This window comes from Fringilla coelebs (assembly GCF_963513975.1).
Source record: "Fringilla coelebs genome assembly, chromosome: 24".
Classification (NCBI taxonomy): Eukaryota; Metazoa; Chordata; class Aves; order Passeriformes; family Fringillidae; genus Fringilla; species Fringilla coelebs.
The window spans coordinates 3,345,247-3,368,520 of record NC_140050.1 but is presented as its reverse complement, the minus strand read 5'-3'; the positions used below and the strand labels follow the sequence as shown (position 1 = coordinate 3,368,520).

The following is a 23,274-nucleotide window of genomic DNA, read 5'->3' as shown; positions in this document are numbered from 1 at the left end:
CACGCGTGTGCCCCGAGCACACACGGACACACACGTACAGAGGGAACGAGGCGCTCGGATGTGTTTGTGTGTTTGTGTGTGCTTGACAGAGCCGCTGAGCCCGGGCCTCGCCTCGGAGGGGCAGCCGGGTATTGGTGATGTGGCCTCATCCTTTAATTGCTCTGCTTTGATAACAGTGATAATTGGCTGGAAATCGATACTGTTTTGCTCCTGTTTTTCCCATCCTGTCTCACCCAGCCTCCCCTCCCTTCCCGGACGCCGTCGTGCTCTCTTTAGTGGGTGACATTTAAAGGCTCTGTCACAGCCATTAGATAACCCAGGCGGAGAAGATGCTGTGGAGAGGGCTGATGCCGGCAGGGATGGGGGCAGCTCCCCTCTCCTTTCCCACGGCTCAAGGAGAGATGCAGACGGTGCTCCAGCAACATGTCCTGGTGCTCTGGAAGCCACAGGGGTGGGGGACCGCTGGATCTGGGGGTGAGGGAGAGTGAAGAGGGAGAGCAACAAACCCAGGTCGGCCAGGAGCTCCCTCCAGCTTTGGCTCTGAAAATTGTGCCAGAATATCACGGGAAAATGTGTATTAATGTCACACTGCCCGGCCTGCCCTGCCCTGCGTGCCCCCCGCCTCCCCCCACAGCTCCTGCCATGCTGCCCCAGCCACAGGTGGGATCTCAGAGCCCCCCAGGTCAGGCACCTCCTGATCCCCTTGCAACTGCCCTCAGAACAGCCCCTGTGCTCCACCTGCCCAGCTGGGGCTGCTGGGGCTCTGTCCCCCCAGAAGGTGCCCTGATGCCCAAAGCTGAAGGGTTTGGGGAGCAGGACAGCAGCAGCAGAGGGTGCGTGGGGAGCCCCAGGAGCCAGGAGCACACTGGGCTGGAGCTGGCAGCCCCATCCCAGTCTGTGAGAGCCAAGGGAGCCTCATTAGCCAAGGCAGCCTTGTTAGCTGAGGGACCCTCACTAACAAAGCAGGGTCCAGGGACCCCCTCTGCAGGGCTGGCTGGAGCATGGGGCTGGCAGTGGGTGAGGGATGCCTGGGAGGCTGCAGGGGCGTGAGTTACCTGTGCCCTCACCTTCCATGGGCACCTCTATGCCCACCCTCCTCAGCTACCTGTGCACACATCTTCCCTGGTAGCTGTGTATTCACCACCCCCATGGACCTGTGTGCCCACCTCTAGGAGAACCTGTGTGCCCACCCTCTGTGGGTATCTGTACACTCACCATGCTGGGTATCTGTGCTTTCACCTTCATAGGGTACCTGTGCACCCACCATCCCTGGCTACCTGTGCACTGTCACTGGGTACCTGTGCACCCACCATCCCCGTGGGCCCACTGTCTGTGGGCACCTCTGCACCCACTGTCACTGGGTACCTGTGTGCTCACCATTCCTGGGAATGTGTGTGCTCACCATCCCTGGGTACCTGTGCGCCCACCATCCCTGGATACCCGTGGGCCTGCCGTCTGTGGGTACCCGTGTGCTCACCATCTGTGGGTACCTGTGCACCCACCATTTCTGGGTACCTGTGTGCTCACCATCCCTGGATACCCGTGTGCCCACCGTCTGTGGGTACCTGTGCACTCAGCATCCCTGGGTACCTGCGCACCCACCCTCTGTGCCCTCACCCTCTCTGGGTACCTGCGCACCCACCCTCTGTGCCCTCACCCTCTCTGGGTACCTGCACACCCACCCTCTGTGCCCTCACCCTCTCTGGGTACCTGCGCACCCACCCTCTGTGCCCTCACCCTCTCTGGGTACCTGCGCACCCACCCTCTGTGCCCTCACCCTCTCTGGGTACCCGTGCCCACGTCCGTGGGTTCCAGATGCCACCTGGTGGCCGCGCGCCCGCCCGGGCTGGTGTCACTGGAAATGTCCCAGCCTGTCGCCGCAGGGAGCTTTGCGCTGCCCCAAAGGCTCCCCCAGGCACCCCCAGAGCGGAGCCCGGCCCGCGCCTCTCTTCAAACCGAACCCGGGCCGAACCCCGCCGGAGCTCAGGACACAGCTCTTCGTAGAGCTTTGGGCAGGGAGGTGCTGGGGAAACTCCCTAGCAGAGCTCGGCCCTGGCTTCCCAGGGGTTTTGCTGCTCGGCGTTCCCCAGCCCCAGCAGAGCTGGGAGCGGGCGTTTCCTCCTGCGGGGTCTGCCCCCATGGCAATGGCAGTGGGGAGGGCTGGACCCCCGGCACGGGCTCGGAGGAGAGCTCTGGAGCCCGGCACGGACACACAGGCTCGGAGGGGAGTCCTGCACCAGCTCAGAAGGGAATCGGCCCCATGACCAGCTGGGCCACCTCAGCAAAGCTTTGACTGAATAAACCCCCACATCCTCCAGTGCTTGCTGAAGAGCGGCAGGAATAGTTTTGTAGGGAATCCCTTGGAGCTGGAGGCCCCTGGAGCATCCCACCCACACTATGGATAGTGTACGGGCCCAGACCCCAGAGCGGGGGGTCCCAGCCCCTCTCCTGCCGCTGGGGCACAGCTGGCTGCAGCTCTCTCCTATGGATGGGGTGTGAGCAGAGCGCTGTCCAGGCTCTTCCCCAGCAGTTACAGCCATGGCCCCAGTCCCCTGCCCTGCAGCTGAAGCCCCCGCAGTGCCCCAGCCTCTCCAGCCATGCAATGTCTGTGTCCCAGCCCCTATAGCTCGAGGGACAAGGGTCTCACCCTCCTTCCTGGGTCTGATTGTGACCCATCTCTCTGCAGGGGAGCTGGCAGTGTCCCCCTCCACATACCCACACGAGGGTCTCAGCCCCTCAGCTATAGACAGGGCACATCTATAACCCCCGCCCGACAGCCAAGGGGGTCAGAGCTCCCTCCCCTACACTCAGGGCACACGTACACCGCAGTCCCCGTAACCAGGGGGTCACAGCCCTCGCCTCTTGCCGAAGCACACCCACAGCCCAGCCCCTGCCCTACGCCCCTATGGCCGGGGCAGGGAGGGCTCACAGCGCTCTCCGCTATTCCCAGAGCCACCTACACTCCTGTTCCCGCAGCCGGGGGGGTCACAGCCCGCTCCGCTATTGCTGCGGCACACCCACACCCCAGCCCCCTGCCCTGCACCCCCGCCCGTGTCCCCGGGGGCTCTCGCAGCCCTCTGCCCTCTCCCCGGCTCGTACCGACACCCCCGGCCCCGTCCCAGGCCTCGCGTCCCCCCCGTCCCGTCCCCCCCGTCCCGGGCCCTCCCCGGGGGAGGCGCTCGGGGCCCGCGCCCGCCATGTTTCCCGGCAGCGCTCCCTGCCCGCCGCCCGCCTGAGCCTCCCGGGGCCGGCCCGGCCCGGCCCGGGGCCGCCCGCCCTCCTCCGCCGCCGGTGAGTGGGGCCCGGCGAGCGGGGCCCGGCCCGGGGCTCGCGCTCCGCGCAGGCCGCGGAGCCTCGGCCTCGATTAGCGCCGCGGGCCGGGAGCGGGGCGCGGGGCCCGGGGCCCGACCGCGGGGGGCGGGGGCGGCGGCCGGGGCCAGCCGCGGGACGGGGCGGGCAGGGGGCTCTCCTCGGCCGGACGGGGGTTCCCAGCCGCCCCGGGCCGCCCGGGCACGGCGGGGGCCGCGGTTCGGCCCGTCCGGCCGGCTGGGCCGTGCGGCGCTCGGGGAGGGCTGAGCCCGCGGCCCCTTCTCTCCGCAGGGACTCGATCGATACCAGCTCCCCAAGGTTTGTCCGTGTGGCTGCGGGCGCCAGCCGGGACCCCCGAGGGATCCGCGGCTAGCGGGGCTGCCCTGGCTGCGAGTGCCCGAGGAGAGGCCGGTTCGGGCCGGGAGGGTCCCGGTGTGGCGATGGGAGCGCTGGTCTGAGCTCTGCGGGGGACCCCCGGGTGCGGAGCGAAACCCGCATCCCCCAGCTGAGGACGAGGAGGGATAAACCAGAGGTGGTCCGGTTCCATCCCACGGCAGCGCTCCTGGCAGGGTAATGATTTCGTGTTTGTCTTGTTTATTCCCTCGGTGAAGCAAGTTTTGTAGGAGCAGGAAGGGAAGCGGCAGGGCTGGCTGGGAGGTCGTGGCTACTTCGTGCACCCCACAAAGGCAGAACTGCGGGGAGCTCCTGGTACCAACGCCGTGGCTTTGTGCCCGAGCAGGAGCCACCCGCACCCGCCATGGTCCTGCGCACATCCTCTCCCCTTGTTCTGTGTCTGAGTTGGACTGGCTGCAGCCACGGTGTCCACATACATTGGAATTGTGTGTGGTTTTTGTTTGTGCCTCATGGTTCTCATTTGGAGCACTGTGGTGGGTTTGGCCCTGTAAATGCTACACCGTGTGTGGCTGGAAGGGGCCGGTTCCTGGGATTGGAGGTAACTGTACGTGATCCAGAGAGAAATTATTAAGATTAAATTTAAAATTAGGTTTCAGCTTGTCAGCTGTTTTCCCTGGAAAGGTGTTCTGGAGTTGCATCTTACTGCTGGAAAGAAAACCTTATCCTCATTTCCAGCCTAACCATGCTAACGCTCCCCTTACCCACGTATGTCAGAGCAGAGCGTCAGTGTGTTCTTTCTGCATCGCTTGCGTCATCTTCCTGAGAATTAAAAAACTAAACCAGGCTCGAAATGAAAACCAAAATGTGACTGACTGGGCCTGCACTGGGTGTGTGAGGTGTGGGCGTTCACGGGGGGCATCGGCAGTGCTGTGGGGGCACACTTGGCACCGGGGGAGAGCGGATTGTTGCGGTCTGACGTGCTCATGTGTCACCGGGAGTTTAGGGAGCCTCGTGGTGCAGGAGGGAGAGCCGGGAGCCAGTTCCTGTTGGCTTTGCAGTCTGGCTCTGGGCAGCTCTGGGTGACTTAGGGCCCAAGGACACAGATTTCAGGAGCCCTGAGTGCTCAGGGTCTGGGGGCCTGGTGTGGTGGTGCACGTGCAGGAACCGGGCTCTCTTGGGATCCTTTGTGCTCCTTCCTGATCAGCTGCAGCACACAATGCCCGAGTGCTCAGGCCCTCACAGCTGTCCCGGCTTTATTTCTGATTGCTGGCTGCAGCTCGGTGCCTCGGAGGGGCGAGGATGGCTCAGGAGACGAACCAGACGCAGGTGCCTCTGCTGTGTACCACGGGCTGCGGCTTCTATGGCAGCCCCCGGACCAACGGCATGTGCTCCGTGTGCTATAAGGAGTTCCTGCAGAGGCAGCAGAGCAGTGACCGGATAAGCCCTCCAGGTAGAGGATTTTTTTCTGGAAATCTGTCTTAAATGGGTGTCTGGATACAAACTGTGTTCAGCATGGTGCTGGTGCCTGGCCACCAGCAGATTTACCCCCTCCTAGAAAAATCATATTTCTCTTTCTGTGGATGCCCAAGGCTCTCAATCAAGGACCCAAGCCCTTGAGCACTTCTCTTCCCTGTCAGGAGGGGCACTTGCTTTCTTCCCAGTCTCACCAGTTTGTGAAGCCCCATCCCAGCCAGCACCTTCCAGTAAATTATAGAATTTCACATGTACTAATGGTGATCCCAGCTTTGAGCTATTTCCTGCTCCCTGATTAGGTGCTGACTGCTGGGAACCATGACGAAGCCCCACAATGAAATTTTATTTGGCCTATTTGTATAATATTCTTATCTTAACAGTGAGATATCTAAAAGCCATGACTTACAAGGTTTGTTTCCTGCACTTGGGATGGGAGCAGGGGAAGGATGCTCTCTGCAGTGTGAGCAGGGATCTCTTTTGCTGGGGGTTTGTGTAGGTGCCACATGTACAGAGTGAGAAATGCCCCTGAGAGTTCTTCCACAGTTTATTCCTGGGGGTCATGGAATTCATCATGGCTTCCCTTGAGTCACCCACACAAAATATGCTCAGGAACATGACTTTTGCTGACAAAGGCTCTTCCTAAGACCCCAGCTTAGATCCTCAGCTGACGCAAACCCATATGTGCCTGTTGAAGCCTGTTCCTTTCAGCAGATGAGGATCTGGTTCTTACACCTTGGAGAAGTTACAAAGTGCCATTGGGTTCCAGATCCAGACAGCCCTGGTGTCCCACAGAGTCCCATGCACAAATTTGGAGAGTGTAGGAACAGGGATATGGGAGTGATCCCAACAGGGGTGTGCCCTCCCAGCTCCAGTAGGGAACAGGAGTGTAAAGCCTGCTGGAAGCGCTCATTCTCCTTTCTCCTTGACTGTCAAGCACCTGAGGAAGTGGCTGATACTTCCCAGAGACTTGACCAAGCCTGCTCTTGTCTCGCAGCACCCAGTGGTCCCAGCAGCAGCCCCATGGCTCCCGAGGCCATCGCAGGACAGCACGCAGAGGGAGACTCCACACCTGAGGATGCAAAAGCCAGGTAGGGGCAGAGTCTGGAGGGGGGGGATCTAAACCCTGCTAAAATCCAGCTCTGGGACACAAGGAACAAGCTGGGTCGAACTTTGCATTGTGATTCTGGTTTATTTGGAAGATTGAGATGTCCCTGCTGATGTCTGATGTGTGGAGTGAGGTATCAGAGGGTTGGTAGTAAATTGTGACATCTTGGTTCTCCTGCAGCCAGTGTACTTTGTCAGCCCCTGGCTCTGTTCAACTGTTCAGTTTCTGCTCAGTCACAGGTATTGGGATTTTTGGGGTTTTCCTGTGCAGGGTCAAGAGTTGGACTTGGAAGGATCACGAGGATCATCAGCTCAGAATGTTTTGTGATTCTAAGTGAAAGCACCTGCTGATGACCCAGTCTGGAAGCTGTGACAGCAGGATTAGAGACCTTGGGCCTGTTTGATGGGGAGGAGGACAGAGCTGCATTGAGCTCTACCATCACATTACAGCCCTGACTCATAACTGTGTTTTCCTTCCCCTGGACTTGTTTGGATAGGCTCTTGCCTTGGCTTTGAGATATAATTGGGTGCAAAAGGAAACTGAGATCATCACAGATTCTTTCCATTTATGTCTGTAAAGAACTTTGATCCCTGATCTCTAGGGGAATTGACCTGCTGTGCTCCTGACCTACTTTTGAATATCAGGAAATAAACTTTATGGGCTGAAGGTCTCTCCCACATAACTGTCCATCAAATGAAAATACTTGTGTTTTCTCTTTTTGTTTGTCTGCTGCACATGCTCCCAGTGCTCAGACTCCTGTGACCCATCAGATGACAGCCATGAGCATATCCAGAGAGGAAACCAGCAACGAGACAGAGGAATTCACCAAGACAGATGAAGCCTCATCGGCTTCTTCCTCATCAGGTAGGGTGGTTGGTTTGTCCTTTGCACAGATCTGAGTGACACTGAGCTCAGGAGTCCATTGGAGCAGCAGGGACAGCTGCTGACCCCGGGGTGTGTCCCCTCCCGGCAGTAAAGACACACCTGAGAGCTGAGGAGGAAACTTGTTTTGGTGACAGGGAGGAGAGCAAATGCTGTGCTCGAGGGCAGGCTGATAGAGATTGCTCTGTGGGCTGAGGGCTGAGTGGCTGCCAGCCCTGGAGTGGCTGGCAGGAGGATTATCTTCCATGATGCCTCTCCCAGCGAATGGCAGCGAGCCCGGAGCGTCCCACAGCCTGACGCGGCTGCTGCTGCCGGCACTCCCCTGCCAGCTCCCGAGGGGGAGGAAGGGAGACGGATCCATCCAAGGCTTGGAGAGAGGTGACTCCTTTGTGACAGTGCCTGGGGGTAGTGGAGGCCTGTTGTTGTCACCCCGTGTGATGGGGGAGCGTGTCCCTCGGGGTGTGTTACACAGGGAGTGCCCTGATGTGATGGAGGAGCAGCAGAGTCATTGCCCAGTGTGGCACATCCTCCAGCTGATGCCATAAGCAGGTGATCTGCATGCAGACACCCTCCTCTGCTCAGCTGACAGTTTGCTTGCATTGAAAGCTAAAAAAACCCAGGAGCTGTTGGTTGCTAAAAAGCCAGGCTCTAGTCACCACACATGGCTGGGCATTGTGGGTTAGGTAATCTCTTGCCTGCAAGCCCAGGAGGCAATTTGCAACAGGCAGGTGAGAGACTGTTAAAGAGAGGCTTGGGAGAGCCTGCCCCTTTCATCTGCCTGTGTAGTTTTTAGGAGGCTGTTTAGGGTCAGCTCCACAAAGCTGTCTCTGTTTTGTCTCCTCAGAGCAGCCTGCACCGCAGGTGCTCCAGGGAGCAGTTGGAGCTCCTCCCTCCTGTTGACTTCTCTAACCTGCTTAGGTACTGGAGGAAATCCTGCTAAGCATCAATGACCTTTAACAATCTGGCTTTGAGAGCTCAGTTTTCCCTTTGGTAGATTAGAGGCAGTGATGGATATCTGTGTAAAGCATTCTAAGACCTACATTTGGGGAACACTTACATAAGAGTCAGCAAAAATAATTAGTGGTACTTATAAGGGGTTAACTTTTTTCTCCCTGCGAAGATTAACTGGGCTCAGCTGACAGCTGTGTTGCTGTACAGCAGCTGAGCTATAGTGACGATCCAGTCACTGTCCAGTGGCCACTTCAGCTTTGGATTTAAGGCATTTGAAACAGAGAAAGCTGTGAGGTGGAGATCTCAGTGGAACAAGGCAAATCTCACAGTTTGGGGTATGGCAGCCAGGGCAGTGTACACACAGAGAGTCATCAGAGCCACAAGCAGCTCCTGTGATAAAATTAATATTTGGTTTATCAAGAAGGGCAGCAAAGCTCCTGCCTCTGTTTCAGGTACCCTGCTTGAGATATCCCAGAACACGGCTGAGGGCAAGACGGCTTCGGAAAAACCGAAACCGAAGAAGAATCGCTGCTTCACCTGCCGGAAGAAGATTGGGTTGACTGGTAAGTGCCTGGCTCTGGGAAAGCTTCTCTGTGCCCTAAGCAGTCCAGAGTGAGAGCCCTGCGAGCACAGTGCTGTGGTGCTGCTGGGTTTGGAGGGTCAGAGGCTGGAGGTTCCCCCCAAATCCATCCTGGAGCTGTGGTGCTGCAGGAGAGGAGGGAGGGGACCTCCAACCTGCAACAGCACACTGGCTGAGGCAGCAGCCTGGGGAACATCCCACTCACTGCCAGGGTCCTGGCAGCCCTTGGGAGCAGGCTTGGATGCAGCAGCAGCTCTTGGTCGTTCCAGCTTCTTGGCAGAAGCTGCTGTAGAGGAAGGCAGAGCGCTCTGTGCATTGGGATCCGCTCCCGGTCAGGTCTGTGGTAAAGCTTTCATAACAGTGACATGAACTGAGCTAGACCCAAATGGAAAATCCCTCTCCAAGACTCATCCCATTTGTTAATGCTGCCTGATTTCCACTGTTAGCTTCCTGAGAGCAGGATGGCTCTCAGCATGCAGCCTGTAAAGCTGGAGAGAGAAGTGCTGGGATGGTGTCAGGGCCCTGCTATCAATGGGGAAGCGGCTTCTGGAAAGTGAAGCAATTAATTTGGCTGTGGTTTGTTAATAAAAACATCATTCCCCTAAATTATCTCTGGCATTTAGTGCTTCTCTGGAAGAAAGTTAACTCTGGAGCTTTGCAGGTCGTGTTGTTCTGGCAGTGCACTTGCTTCTGTAGCCTGCTTGGGGCATCCAGCAGCCAGGGACTGGCTGTTTTCATGGATATAAGAGGCTTTGGCCAAGTCTAGACTGGAAAGTTTGAACCTGAGCTTGCCTGGAAATCCATGGGCACTTTCCTAGAATAGGGGTGGGTTTATAAACCTGGATCTGGGCTGGGTGCTCTGTGCCCAGCCTTCAGGTTGCAGAGAGGATTGTTTTCCTGGATGAGGATTTCCTTTAAACTATGAGAAGTTCTCTTTAGGATTCAACTTACAGAGAACTCCTGTGAATTCAGGGCACTTAGGATAAAATTAGTTTCCTGAACCAGGAGTAAACTGGCACCTTGTGGGCTTTACAGCCTGTAGTTGGAAAAACATGAAGGGATAGAGCGCGATTCCCTGCCAGTAGGATTCCCTGCTGTCCTGCAGCACATCCCCTGCTTGCTCCCTGCCTTGCTTTCCCAGTGTGCTGTGTTAATGGTAGCACTCTGAGCATTGTCCCTGAGTGAAGTGACTAAACTGGGAGTTTTGAAGCCTAAGTAGCTCAGACATGATCGTGTGGTGATGACAGCTCTGCTGCTTGCTGCTGGTCAGTCCAGCTGCTGCTGTGTGACCCTGGGGAGCTGGACTGGCTTGGAGGGCTCAGCTCCAGCTCAGGCTGCCTGGGGAGCCTGGTCTGGATTAGCAATCTGGCATTCTGCTGTGCCTGGCACGTCCCTTGTCCCCAGAGAACGTGGACAGCAGCTGCTCTGGGAGCCTTTCCCACCATGTGACAGCTGGGGCTGCCCAAAGCACACAGAGCTCCTGAGCCAGAGGAAAGCAAAGAGCCACCCATGGTCTTCCCCAAATGAAGAGTCCCTTTGGCCTGTGGGGAACTGCAGACCCCCCCTCCCTTGGCCCTCTCTCTGCATTGGTGGCATTTCCTGGCATGGCAGGAAGGAGCCAGGCCCTGCCGCCTTCCTGCCCAGCTGGATGGGGTCTGATGTGTCTTTGTCCCTGCTCTTCCTCCCCTCAGGCTTCGACTGCCGCTGTGGGAACCTGTTCTGTGCCATTCACCGGTACTCTGACATGCACGCCTGCCCCTATGACTACAAGGCAGAAGCTGCCGAGAAAATCCGCAAGGAAAACCCCATCGTTATCGCCGAGAAGATCCAGAAGTTGTGAAGGGGTCCGAGCAGCTCGAACTGCAGCCAGGCTGCCTGGTGCTCCTCCCCTTCCTCCCAGCCTTCCTCCTCCTCCTCCCAGCCCCTGCGGGGTGCGAGGGTGACTCCAGCAGCGCACACAAACCGGCACCTGGGCATGGGGACTCCTCGCGCCTCTGGCAGTCAGTTGGTGTTCCTCCTCTCCCTCCCTGCCTGTCTGACAGCCACAGCTCAGCTGATGTGTTCTCAACCAGCTTCCCAAAGGAAAAGGGACCGTCCTGCCCCGCTGCTCTGGCTCTAAGACCTTCGCACTTGCCTCTTGCCGGGCACTTTGCACGGCGGGAGCGGCCGGGCTCAGCCAGGCTCTGCCGGGCTCAGCCTTTCCCTTCCCGGCGGCTCTGAGTCCTGCAAACCACCCAGGGCTTGTGGTGCAGTCCTCGAGCAGCCGCTGGACTCTGTTCCCTCTGCCTGTAGCCCCGGGAGCTGGGGGATCCTGGCAGCCAGGCTGCCGTCTGCTCCCGGGGAGGTGTTTGCTCTCAGATGCAAAGAAGTTGATTCTGTAGTTCCAGCACCCCAGACCCCTCTCCCCACCCTCTGTTGACGCTGTTGGAGAAGCACCAAGGGGGCTGAGCAGTGATGCTGGCACAGGGAAGGTGTTTTGTGGCTTGAAGTGACATGGGCAGAGCAGGACCTTCCAGGAGGTTCTGCTCGCTGCCTTGTGCCTCTCTCCATGGGGAGGAAGCCAGGGACACCCCTGCTCCAGCCTCCTGCTTCAGCACCCCTGGATAACCCCGGCTGCTTTCCCAGCAAGGTGTGTGTCCCTCAGTGCTGCCTGTGCCTGCTCTCCTCTTTCCCCTCTTTCCTCTCCCCTTTCTCCTCTCCCTTCTCTCTCCCTGCCTTCTGCCTTACACGAGTCGCTCTCATCAGGGTTGTGCACAAAGCTCAGGTCCCCATACCTCTGTTTCTGGACCTGTCCCTGCATCCAGGTGACAGTGGGGTTCCCCTCCCATGTGGAGCATGCTGGTATTGGGGAGAGCTTGGGGACCCCACCCAGCTGCTCTCTGCCTCCTCCCTCCCTATGGGATGAGAGGCAGGACCAGGTCCCCAGGAGATGTTCTGCAAGCCAGACAGAGGGAACTGGGGCACAGGGAAAGTCATGAGGAGGGTCCCAGGGTGCCCAGAAGTCCAGGTGGGGGCTCAGAAACACCCATGGAGACACCCAGGGAGCAGGGAGAGGTTCTTGGAGGGCTCTGGGCTCACTGAGAGACTCAGAATTCCCTGACGTGCTGGAAGGCCCAGGGAGGGCTCTGGGGTGCAAGGGAAGGCAGAAGGGGAACTCTGGGGTACAGTGAACATGCTCAGAGGCCTCAAGCACCCCAAAAGCCACTTGGAAGGCTCTGGGGGTGCACACACTCACACAGGAAGGGAGGTGTAGGAAAAACCAAATGCCACTCAGTACCACTCCAGAAAGAGCACCTGGAGGGCTCTGTCGGGAGGACCCGGGGCTCAGGGATGCAGCAGAAAGCAGGCAGAGGCTCCTGGGGCACAGCCACAGCCTCTTCCATGCCCAGGGGATTCCTGGGAACCCCAGGAGCGGGGCTGTGGCCATTGGGCTCTGGCTCTCAAGCAGAGAAACCTGGCTGTGTCCCGGGGGACAAGCAGCAGCCTCTGTCCCACTCTGCTGGCCATCCCACGCTTTGGAAGCATTTCCCTCGGTGTCAGCAGAGCTGCAGGGCCCAGCTGGGGGAGATCACAGCAGCTCCTTCCTTCCAAGGGCTGTTTTCCTGCCCTGCTTGTGGCAGTTCTGCCCAGGTGCTGGTGGGGGGATCCCTCTGTGTTTGGTTTCTGCAGTCTGCTCCAGCCAAAGCAGTGTGTGCTCTGTGCCAGCTGCCATCCTGTGCTGCTACCAGCAGCATCTGAACCTCCCAAACTGCTGCAAAGCCCCCCTCCAGCACTGAGAGGAGTGAGGCTGCCTCTCACCAGCCTTTTCCTCAGGTTTTCCCTTCTGGATAACATTGACATCATGTCTGGAGCATGCAAGTGGCTGCACGTGTTACCCCTGCACACGCCTGGGGAGCTGGAGCTGGTGCGTGGCCAGGCTGGGTTTGCCACTGAGCTTTTGGCCGAGGATGATCCCTCACCCTTGGGGGATGCAGGAATTGCAGCCACCAGCCCCAGGAAGTGCAGCAGCTCCCATGGATCCCTTGGGAAAGCCCACAGCCACCTGCTTCTCCAGCACCGCCCTTTTCCCTGTTCTCCCTCCCTGTCCATGAGTGTAAATACAACACAGTCTAGTTTGCTTGGATGCTGTGGGTGCTCTGTTTCAGGCAGGGATGTCTGTGGGCTTGGCTTGGCTCTTTTGGGGTGGCTGTGAGGCTCTGTGCCTCAGTTTCCCTGTGGATGATCATTGACAGTACCTGGTGCTGGCTGGGGATCAGAGCACCCCCGACCTGCACCCCTGGATCTCAAATCCACCAGGGGCTGGGCTGGATGATCTCCACAGGTCACTTCAACCCTGACAAGTCTGGGGTTTTCCCTTCTGGCTGAGCAGGAAGCCCTGGCTGGGTTTGAGGGGCTCTCAGGTTCTCTTGGGTTCCCTCTTGTCTGCTGTCACCCCCGTGGGGCTGGAAAGGGAGTTTGGGGCAGGACCCCAAAGCCTCCCCATATCCACTTGGGCATTCGGGCCGTGTGTGGCACCAGGACTGACTTCAGCAAGGCTTTGCCCGCTGCCTCCCGTGATATCTCTGCGGAGAGACACAGGAAATGTGGGAAAATGGCCTGGGGGGAGGGCCTGGCTGAAGGGAGAGCTCCGAGCGGCCTGGTGGGCGCAGCAGAGTCCGCCCGTGCTCAGCGCTGTCCCCAGGGCTCGGTGCCTCCTCCGGCCTCGAGCAGTTTGTGTAGCAACGCCGTGCCCGAAGGACGGAACAGATCCTGATGGGCTTTCACGGTGATTCAGAGCAGGGGGGGTGAGTGACTGGTGCACCTGAAGGCCGTGCTGCCGTCCAGAGGGACCCTGGGGGGTTCAACAGGGGCAAGTGCAGGGTCCTGCACCTGGGAGGAACAGCCCCAGAGGCCAGCAGGGGCTGGGGGTGACCCTCTGGAGAGCAGCTCTGCAGAGAAGGACCTGGGGGTGCTGGTGGATGGCAAACTGTCCCTGAGGCAGCAGAGTGTCCTGGGGCCAGGGGGGACCCTGGGGGCAGTGGGAAGAGTGTGGCCAGCAGGGCAGGGAGGGATCCTGCCCCTCTGCTGTGGGGGCACATCTGGGCTGCTGTGTCCACTTCTGGGACAAGAAGGACAAGGAGCTACTGGGGAGGGTCCAGTGGAGGCCCCAAAGATGATTTGGGGTCTGGAGCTTCTCTCTGATGAGGAGAGACTGTAGGAGCTGGGTTTGGTTAATCCAGAGACTACTGAGAGTGTTGCATGTTTGTTGTTTTTTTTTTTTTTTAAGACTATAAAATAAGACAGCATAAAGTCAAAAACCCCCAAGTTACATTTGAGAATATAACAATATGGAGAACAGCCAGGTTTACATCGATACAAACCAAACCCAGCTCCAGAGCCGTGACAAGCAGCCTGCTCATTGAGTCCCGCTGACTTTGGGGACGTCGCAGTGCTCGGTCAGAGCATCCAAGTGCCCGTTCAACTCCTCCACTCGCTGCTTGCGGGTTTTCTTCAGGATCCCCTCCATTTGCTGCTTCTCCTGTATCTTCTCCAAGGCCACCTGCGCCGGGGTGCGCTTGTCCAGCCCGCGCTTCTCCTCTTCCTCCCCCTGCTTCTTGCTGCCCGTGATCTGCTCCGGGATCTGGGCTTTGTCTTTCTCCTCCTATTCCCGCTTGCTGGCCCCCAGGGCCCCGCTGCCCTTCAGCCGCAGGGGACCGCGCTCCGTGATTTTTCTCAAACTTCTAGATTTTTGTCAAATTTTATAGAGTCCCAAACCCATAGAAATCCATCGGTTTAATGTTCATCGGTCCCGAGTTGCGCAGTTCTTAGTATTTGGTTTCCTATTGGATACGGATTTCCTCGCCTCTGATGTTAATTAGGTCTTCACTCCTGATTTGCATTTCCTTACCAGCCTTTTCCAGGCGTCTCCGGCCGTGCCAGGGGGCAGGTCTGGAGGAGATGTTCGCTGATGTTTCGCCAATGGCCCTTGATGGCCTTTATCTCTCGTGTATCTCTCGTGCTGCTCTCGGCCAGCTGAGATGCCGAACTCACCATTGTTCCTGGTGGAACAATGCTTTGGAGGGAAACTTCCGTTCCCTTCCCCCGGGGCAAAGGCGAACAAACGTGATTAAAGTTAGGAAATAAAAATTTTAAACTTGGTATATTTTCCAACAAGAGGCGATCTCACCAATCTACCTAAATATCTCCAACGTGAGTGCCAGACTCCTTCCCGTGGTGCAATGGCCATAAAGTAAACCACAAGAAGTCCCCCCTCAACGTGAGGAAGAGCTTATTTACACTGCGGGTGGCAGAGCACTGAGCAGCTGCCCAGGGAGGCGATGGAGTCTCCCTCTCCGGAGACGTTCCAAGCCCCCCTGCTCCAGGTGATCAAGGTCGGGCTGGACGATCTCCAGGTCCCCTCCAGCCCCATTTGGGATTTTGGGATCCAGGGGCCGAGGAGAGGCCGCGCCGCGTCCCCGCCATGAGGCGGCCGCGCTGTTCCCTTGGCAACGGGCGCGGGACGATGGCGTCACTTCCGGCCGGGGCGGGGCCAGCGCCGCCCCCGCCTGGGAGGCCGCAACGGCCGCGGGGCCTCGGGCAGCGGCGAGCGGGGCCGGGAGGATGTGCAGGTACCGGGCGGGCACGGCCACACGGGCCGGGGGCGGCCTGCGGGCAGCGGGGCCCGCCGGTGGGGCGGTCACGGTGTGTTGGTGGGGTCCCCAGCGCGGTCAGAGGGAGGGGAGGCCCCGGCGCGTGGGGGAGGCCGCGCTGGCCAGTGCTGGGGGGGACACAGTGGTCAGTGAGGGGGGGACACAGTGGTCAGTGAGGGGGGGACACAGTGGTCAGTGTCGGTTTGGGGGGGGTCAGTGGGGGTGTGGGACCCCCCCAGCAGGCAGGGGAGGGGGAGGCCGGCAGGGTATGGTGTGAGCCCCCCAGCAGGCGGGAGAGGCTCCCGGTGGGCGGCGTGTCCCGCAGTCGGCGGTGGGGTAGGGGCAGAGCCACGCGGGCCAGTGGGAGCTCACGGGGACCCCTCAATAGTCGGGGGGGGGAGATCGAGGAGGTTAGTGGGGGGTCGGGTCCAGTGGAGGTGTGGGGGACACGCACACAGTGATCGGGAGGGGTTCCACTGTTCAGTGTGTGTTTGGGGGGGGCCCCAGCGATCAGTGAGGGGATTGGGGCCCACAGCAGTCGGGGGTCCCCACACGGGTCAGTGTAGGGGGGGGTGTCCATGCTTGTCTGCAAGGTGGAGGTGGGCCACAATGGACAGCGAAGGGGGGAACTCACTGCTCAGGGGTGGAGGGAAGGGTCAGTGCTGGGAGGAGGCCAGCAGCAGAAGGGAAACGTGTGTGCAGTCGGGGTGTGCGGGGTGGGGGTCCCACAGCAGGGTCAGAATGTGTGCTGGGGGGGGGGGGGTCCCCCAGCCCGGTCAGGGTGTGCCAGGGGAGGGGGGAGTGCCCACCAGTCAGTGGTGGGGGTCTCACAGAGGTCAGTGGCTGGGTACAGCAGGGATCCCCCCTCGATCGATGGGTGTGGGGTCGGTGCGTGTGCGGTGGGTCGAGGGCCGGGGGCGGGTAGGGCTGGCCACCCACGGCGGGGTGTCCCCAGCTGGTGCCTGGCCTTGTCCCAGCATGTGCATGACACACGACACGAGTGTGACATGCGGTGTGAGTGGCCCGTAGTGCCACCTCCCCCCGTGGACCCCACGCGGGTGTGCGGCCACCGGACACCCCGTTCTGCCCCGGGAGTGCTGGTCCCAGCGGCACACGGGCTGCCAACCCTGGCAGGGACACGGCTGCCACGTGCCAGGTGTCACACCGGCCCTGGCCCTGCTGTGGATGGTCACCGGCCCGAGGGGGCTCTCACCGGGGCCCGGGGCGTCCTTTCACTCCCAGTAGTTTGGCCTATTTCAGTGCTAAATCCCAGCTTCAGTGCCATATCCCTCTTCCACCCTTTCCTCCCCTTTCCCAGGCCTTCGGAAGCAGATGGAGCGAATTCCTCGGGGTGTGGGCTGGTTTGACATTCCTCAGCGCAAGCTTGTGCCCAAACTTGCAGAAAATAGTTGCCTTTTTTTTTTTTTTCCTCTTCCCCCTTTCCTCTCCCCTTTCCCCTTTTTCCTCGGGAGCTCGGCACTCCCGAACGCCTAGATGGCCCCGGGGGAGCCGTGTCCTTTGTCCCATCAGCCGTGTGGCTGCTGTGGGGGTGGTGTGTGTGGGATCTGCGCTTGTCCTCGCCCCCTCCGCGTGGGCTGCCCGCGGGGGCTGGCGAACGTGGCAGGAGCTTGGATCGTATTTCGGGGGGGGGGCTGCAGAGATGCTCGTGGGAGCGGGCGGGGACACTGCGGGGAGCACGTTTGTCCCCGGCCGTGTGTCACAGAGGGGACAGAGCCCTCAGAGCCCCCGCCCTGCCCGCAGGCCCCCGCAGCCGCCGGACGGACAGATGGACACGGCAGCCCCGCCGCCCGCCCCGGCCCGCGCTGCACGGCCGGCGCCAGCCGTGCCCAGGGCCAGCTGAGGACGGGGCGTCTCCGGGCCCGGCGTCGTTGCCGGCCTCTGTCCGATTCGGATCCTCCCTCGCTCCGGGCGCGGCCGCCTCCCCTCCCGCCTCGCCGCCGTCATGAACGGGCTGTCGATCAGCCAACTCTGCTGCCTCTTCTGCTGCCCGCCCTGCCCCAGCCGCATCGCGGCCAAGCTGGCCTTCCTGCCCCCGGAGCCCACCTACGCCATGGTGCCCGAGCCCGAGCCCGTGGGCAGCACGGGCTCCCTGCGGGGCGCCGCGGGCCGCTGGAAGCTGCACTTGAAGGAGAGGGCGGATTTCCAGTACTCCCAGCGGGAGCTGGACAACATCGAGGTGTTCGTCACCAAGAGCAGCCGGGGCAACCGCGTCGGCTGCATGTACGTCCGCTGCGTGCCCGGCGCCAGGTGAGTCACCGCGGGTGTGCCAGCTGGGGCTCTGCTGGGCCGCCCCGGGGCCCCCCCGGGGGCTCCTGTCCCCTCTTCCCCCTCAGTTGCTGGAGGAGCTGGCCCTGCCCCGGGGTTTTGGAGGCGTCCGGTGGGACGGGCGAGCTGCGCTCCCAGGACCGGTCTGGCTTGTGGCCGCCCTGGGAGTGGGGTTAAAGCAGGAGCAGAGGCAAAGCCGAGGCTGCAGGGGTGTGGGGATTCCCCAGGCTGTCTCACAGTCCCCTGGTGTCACGGCAGTGATGCAATACTTCAGGTGTTTGCACAGAGTTTGGTGCTCAGGGGGCGCTGGGGTGGCTGCACCAGCTGCTTCTGCACCATCTGCTTCTCCCCGTGCCCAGCCTGGTGGTGACCATGGGGATGGGCAGCTGCCCGTGCCAGCCAGGAGAGCCTGGCTTAGTCAAATTCACAGGGACATTTGATTCCTCAAGGAAAAGAGTGATGGGACTGAAAGCAAGGAGGGGTTTGGTCACTCCCATGGATCTGTGAACTGGCACCCTGGAGTGTGAGATGGAGACCCACTCCTGCTGCCAGTGCCTGGGCAGAGGAGACAGGGGGGTCTTGGCAGCTGCTCCCTGAGCAGTGGCACAGTTTGGGGGTTCAGGTGCAGAGGGAGGCCACGTCACCCCAGCTGACCCCTTTCCTATGTCCTCCCAGGGACAACAGGTCCTCAAAGACCAGCATCCCAGGTCACAGGGCTGGAGGGGAGAACCTGGGCTGGGGGGAGCCAGGCCTGCCAAACCATGGTGTAGCAGGTGCTGCTGGCTGCCTGACCTCCCCCAGCTCATCCTGTCACCAACTTTCAGCTGGGCATCCAGGCCAGAATTGGAGGCTCAGCCTGGCCACAGACCCCTTGGACCAGCTGCAGGGGCTCAGCAGGGAGTGGGTCCTGCTCCCTCCCTCTTGCAGAAAGGAGCCAAGCACTCATCAGTCTGCTATTAGTGTTAATTTTTATGATTAATATTGTTTTTCCCCTTATGGTGGAAATTTCTGGTGCCTTGTCACTCCCACAATTCACTTCTCTCTCAGCATCTGGTGTCTTGCCAGGCTCAGGAGAGAAAAAACCCGCTGTCAGAATTCTTACTTGAAATCCCCATTGGGCAAACGGCCCCAAATCCTGAGCTTTTTACCAAAAATAGACTCAAAATCTTCAACAGAATCATCACCCTGCCTGTTCCTGCTGGGAGCAAGCCCCTGGCTCTGTCACTGAAGAGTGTGGGTGTCCCTGAGGGTGTCACAAGGAGCTCCTTTGGTGGCTAGAGGGGTGTTGGCCCTTTGTGTCCCAGGGTCTGGTTGCTGGCCTTGGGAAGTATCTGTGCTGGCGCTCAGCACCGTGGCAGAGCCCGGGATTAACGTTCCATACCCATGTCCCAGGTACACGGTGCTCTTCTCCCATGGCAACGCCGTGGACCTGGGGCAGATGAGCAGCTTCTACATCGGGTTGGGCACCCGCATCAACTGCAACATCTTCTCCTACGACTACTCGGGCTACGGCGTGAGCACGGGCAAGCCCTCGGAGCGCAACCTCTACTCCGACATCGACGCCGCGTGGCAGGCGCTGCGCACACGGTGAGCGGGGCGGGAGCACGGCCCCGCTGGCCTCAGGAAAACCCTGTGCCTCCAGCAGGCTGGAAAACAGGAAATCTCCCAGAAGGGGAACCCTGGGCCGTTTGAGACAGGAAGGGGTGGTTGGAAAACTGTAGAGGGAGCAGCTGGGGGATCCAAGGGACAGGGATGCTGCGGAGCATGAACTTGGCACAAGCTGTGCTTCCTGTCTCACTGTGCCAGGCTCAGCTCTGGTTACCCTGAGAGGCTTGGGGTGCAGCCCTGTGCCAGGCTCTGCCTCCTCTTCCTCAGGCCTGACCCAGAGCTGGGGCTGCCCCACACGGCTGCAGTCCAGGGTGTGAACACCCTATAACCCTGACCTGGTGAGGGAGAGCCTTGACATCCCCCAGAACTCAGCTGGTAGTTCTGCCCTGGTTGCTCCCAGGTCCTTTTGGGAGTGCAGAGAGCTGCTCTGGGCCCAGCCATGAGGAGCTGGCCAAGATCAGGGGGACAGACAGACCCCAGACCCTGCTGGGAGCCTTGTGGGTGCAGTGACCAGCAGAGAGTAACCCCTGAGCTGTATCTCCTGGTGATGTGCCTGGCCACTGAGCTGCTCTGTCCTGTGCCAGGTATGGGATCAGCCCGGAGAACATCATTTTGTACGGACAGAGCATCGGCACAGTGCCCACGGTTGACCTGGCCTCCCGCTACGAGTGCGCGGCCATCGTGCTGCACTCCCCGCTCACCTCCGGCATGCGCGTCGCCTTCCCTGACACCAAGAAGACCTACTGGTTTGATGCCTTCCCCAAGTGAGTGCCCCGGGCACAGGGCATGGGGGGTTTGGAGGGGCAGTGCCCAGAGCAGCTGTGGTCACAGCCATGGGACATGTCACATGTGGGCCATTTTTTGTGATAGGTTTAAATATCCCTTTTGGCATCTTCTTGCCCTGTATTTGGTGCCCTCTGGGAGTTGTAGCCTTCCCTAGGCTCACTGTGCTCCCTCCTGAGGGCTGTGCCATGTGTGTACCCCACACTCCCCTGTGGCATCGCCTCCTGGCCACCTTGTCCCAGTGACTTTGCCCACCAGCTCTGAGGCTGTGCCACTGGCCCCCATCAGGTGTCACAAGCCCTGGGTGTCCTTGGGACCCCTCTGTCCCCCAAGAGTAATTCCTTGGGGATTTTCCTGCTCTTCAGATAGCAGGAGAGGTGCTGAGAGGATGAGCTCTTCCTTTGCCTCTCCTTTGCAGCCAGGCTCGTGGGGCCCAGGGGACAGTCCCTGAGCCAGAAGCTGTGGCTGGGAGCCACCAGCCCATGCTCTGCATCCTGATGGCCTGACGTGGCCTTTGGGACGGGCTGGGACCAGCCATGCTTCCCTTCCTCAAAACCCAGCAGGGAAGGGCTGTCCTGCAGCAGTTCCATCAGTCCTGCTGAGGTCCCATGGGGATGTTGTCACTGCTGTCTGCTCCTTGTCTGTCACACTGGGGCAGATCTTTTCCTTGGCAGAAGCTCTGTGTCCCTCCCTGCCCCTGTGCTCTGCCACGATCAAAAGAGCATTTCCTGGTCCCTGTCCCAGGGGATGTTTTGGGGGCAGGATGAGTGGAAATGTCTCATTCCCTGTGCTTACTCCCTCTCTCCTCTCTCCCCATCCACCCTTTTGACAGCATCGAGAAGATCTCCAAAATCACCTCTCCTGTCCTCATCATCCACGGTACAGAGGATGAAGTCATCGACTTCTCCCACGGCCTGGCGCTGTTCGAGCGCTGCCCCAAGGCCGTGGAGCCGCTGTGGGTGGACGGGGCCGGGCACAATGACATTGAACTCTACAGCCAGTACCTCGAGCGCCTTCGGAAATTCATCTCCCAGGAGCTGGCCAGCCAACGCAACTAGCCAGGGCGACAGGCAGGGGGGTTCTGCTTGTTTCTCCAGTTCTCCCAGTAGCTCTCGCCAGTCCCTGCTGCTGGAGCTGTAATGAGTGTGCTCAGCCTCGGCTCCAGGCTCGGGAGAGGGCGGGAGGCCCTGGAATGGACAGTGTTTGCTCTTGGCCATGAGCACAGCTCTCCTCCCTGCTGGTGCCAGCCCCGGCGCTGCTGGCACCACCGGCCCAGCTGGCCAGAGACGGCAGCTCCCTCCTTGCCCCTTCCCAGAGACACGAGCCCACCCTCCGATGGTGGATCCTTGGCTTCAGACATGTCCTCGTCCCCTCTCCCAAACCGGCCTCGTCCCGAGTCCCTCCCGGCCGCTCTGCTGCTCTGACCATAGCAATAAGGCGAGTTGGAGAGGGGCTGGGGCCCCGGCCCCTCCCGGTGTCCCTGTGCCTGGGACACAGGAGGTGGCAGTTCCTGCTCTCCATGGAGCTTTCCTGGGCCCAGCACTGGTGGTGCCCGGTGTTCACCCCCGGCTGGGGCAGAGCCGTGTCCCCACGGGGACTATGGGGATGCATGGAGGAGGTGCCCTCCTGCCCCACACCTCCTCCAGTCTGGCGCTGCTCAGCCTTCCCCGGGCACTCCTGGTGCTCAGGTCACCCCTGGAAAACCTCCGGGGCGAGGGAAGCAGGCAGCAAATAAAGAGCAGAGATTTAACGTTTCACCTGTGTGTGCCCTTTCCCTGGCTACCCCTGGGGGCCCCTGCCCCAGCCCCAGGGTGTCTGGCCCCTTACCTTCCCTCTGTTCACCTTCCCCAGATTGCCCTTGGCCAGATCCCCCAGTGCTTGTCACCCTCCTCTGGGGACTGGATGACCCCAAGGTGCCAACAGGAGCAGGGAAGATTCCCTTGGCCCCTGGCACCAAAGGTCTGTGTGTCCCGTGGGACTTGAGGACAACAGGAGCCCATTGCCCTGTCCTGTGTCATTAGGGCATCCCATGGGATCACGGGTGCAGAGGTGGAGGATGGCCTCAGCCTTCCAGGAGCTGTGGGGGGCTGGGTGTGTCACAGGGTTAGGGGGATGTCCCCATGGCCTGCTCTGTACCAGGCCAGCACAGCAAGGGTGGACACAAGGTAGTCCTGGGGTCCGTGGATGGTCCTGGTGAGAACAAACTTTATTTTTGACCTGCTCCATGCCCTGTTCTGACCAGAGCTGTGTGGGGACCTCAGTGATTCTGGGGGTGCACTGGCCATGGGGGCAGGTGCAGAGGTGTCCCACGGAGTCCTCCCACCAGCGCACAGGAAATCTGCCCCAGGAAAGGGCAGAGGCTCAGGTTGGTGATTTTTGGGACAGTGCCTGTTCTTACACCCCAGGAAGAGCTGCTTGTCTGTGTGTTTTCCTGCCCCTGGGACATCCCTGGCCCCAACCCAAACAGCAAAACACTGCTCTGCCCTTCCCCTCCTTGTCCCTGTCCTCCCAGTGTCCTGTCCCCGACAGAGGCCCAGGTCCCCGCCAGGCTCATGTGAGGAGGGATTTAATCTCCTTAGGGGCTCAGGGGCCAGGCGGGGGGGCTGCTGCACCCCCACGCTCTGAGCACTCCAATGCACCTATTGTTTGGGGCTGGGAGCTGGGGGGACCGAGGTGGGGGGCACAGGACCCTCTGCTCCCCACACATCCTTCTTTTCCCCCAGGAGCACAGCAGGGTGTTCCAGAGGAGGAAGGATGTCCCTTCCTTGGTGCTGGGGCTGTGCAGGAGCTGGAAGAGGAGTGGATGGCTCTGGAGGGGGCCTCACTCATTTCCAGGGGGATTTTGGGGTCCAGCAGCTGGGATGTCTGGCTTCTCACTGCACAATCCCCCAGTCCTTCCTTCCCCATCCCTCTGCCAGCAGTGGCCAGGTGGTTTGGGAGCCTTGGGCTCACACATGTGTGGGAAGCCAAAGCCACCCAGCCCGGCTCCCCCTGGCCCCACTGTCCCAGGGCTCCCTAATCCTGGCACAGAGACGTTCTGTGTGCACCCAGGGTATTTTTATCCTCTTACTGCTGCCTGTTTCCTGTTGAGCTGCAGATGCTTCAGGCCAGCTCTGCCTCGCCAGCAGGATGGCTCAGAGCTCCTTGGGTTTGGGGGGATGTTGAGGTAGCTCAAGGTTGTTTTTCCTGTGTCTCAGTTTAAAACAAAGGCAAAAGGTCAGGAAAGTTCAGCCTGATCCCCAAAGTCTAGAGCCTGGTTGGGAATATGGCAGTCCCTGGAGATGGGCATTGCTGGGTGCCACCTCCATGTGGGG

The 23,274-nt window shown here is 60.2% G+C and overlaps 2 protein-coding genes across 2 annotated transcripts; both read left to right on the top strand.

The window, feature by feature from the left end:
• Nucleotides 1-3,164: 3,164 nt before the first annotated feature.
• On the top strand, nt 3,165-12,777 carry LOC311162631 (AN1-type zinc finger protein 5-like). The gene is made up of 7 exons (XM_084221057.1): nt 3,165-3,291; nt 3,601-3,879; nt 4,940-5,113; nt 6,131-6,224; nt 6,987-7,105; nt 8,527-8,637; nt 10,346-12,777. The coding sequence occupies exons 3-7, from the start codon at nt 4,963-4,965 to the stop codon at nt 10,492-10,494; spliced, it is 624 nt and encodes a 207-aa protein (XP_084077183.1). The 5' UTR covers nt 3,165-3,291; nt 3,601-3,879; nt 4,940-4,962; the 3' UTR covers nt 10,495-12,777.
• Nucleotides 12,778-15,175: 2,398 nt separating this feature from the next.
• On the top strand, nt 15,176-21,698 carry ABHD17A (abhydrolase domain containing 17A, depalmitoylase). Its single transcript, XM_084221001.1, has 5 exons — nt 15,176-15,262; nt 17,045-17,551; nt 18,962-19,156; nt 19,762-19,941; nt 20,793-21,698. Exons 2-5 carry the CDS (start codon nt 17,247-17,249, stop codon nt 21,016-21,018), a joined length of 906 nt encoding a protein of 301 aa, XP_084077127.1. The 5' UTR covers nt 15,176-15,262; nt 17,045-17,246; the 3' UTR covers nt 21,019-21,698.
• The last annotated feature ends 1,576 nt before the right edge of the window (nt 21,699-23,274 follow it).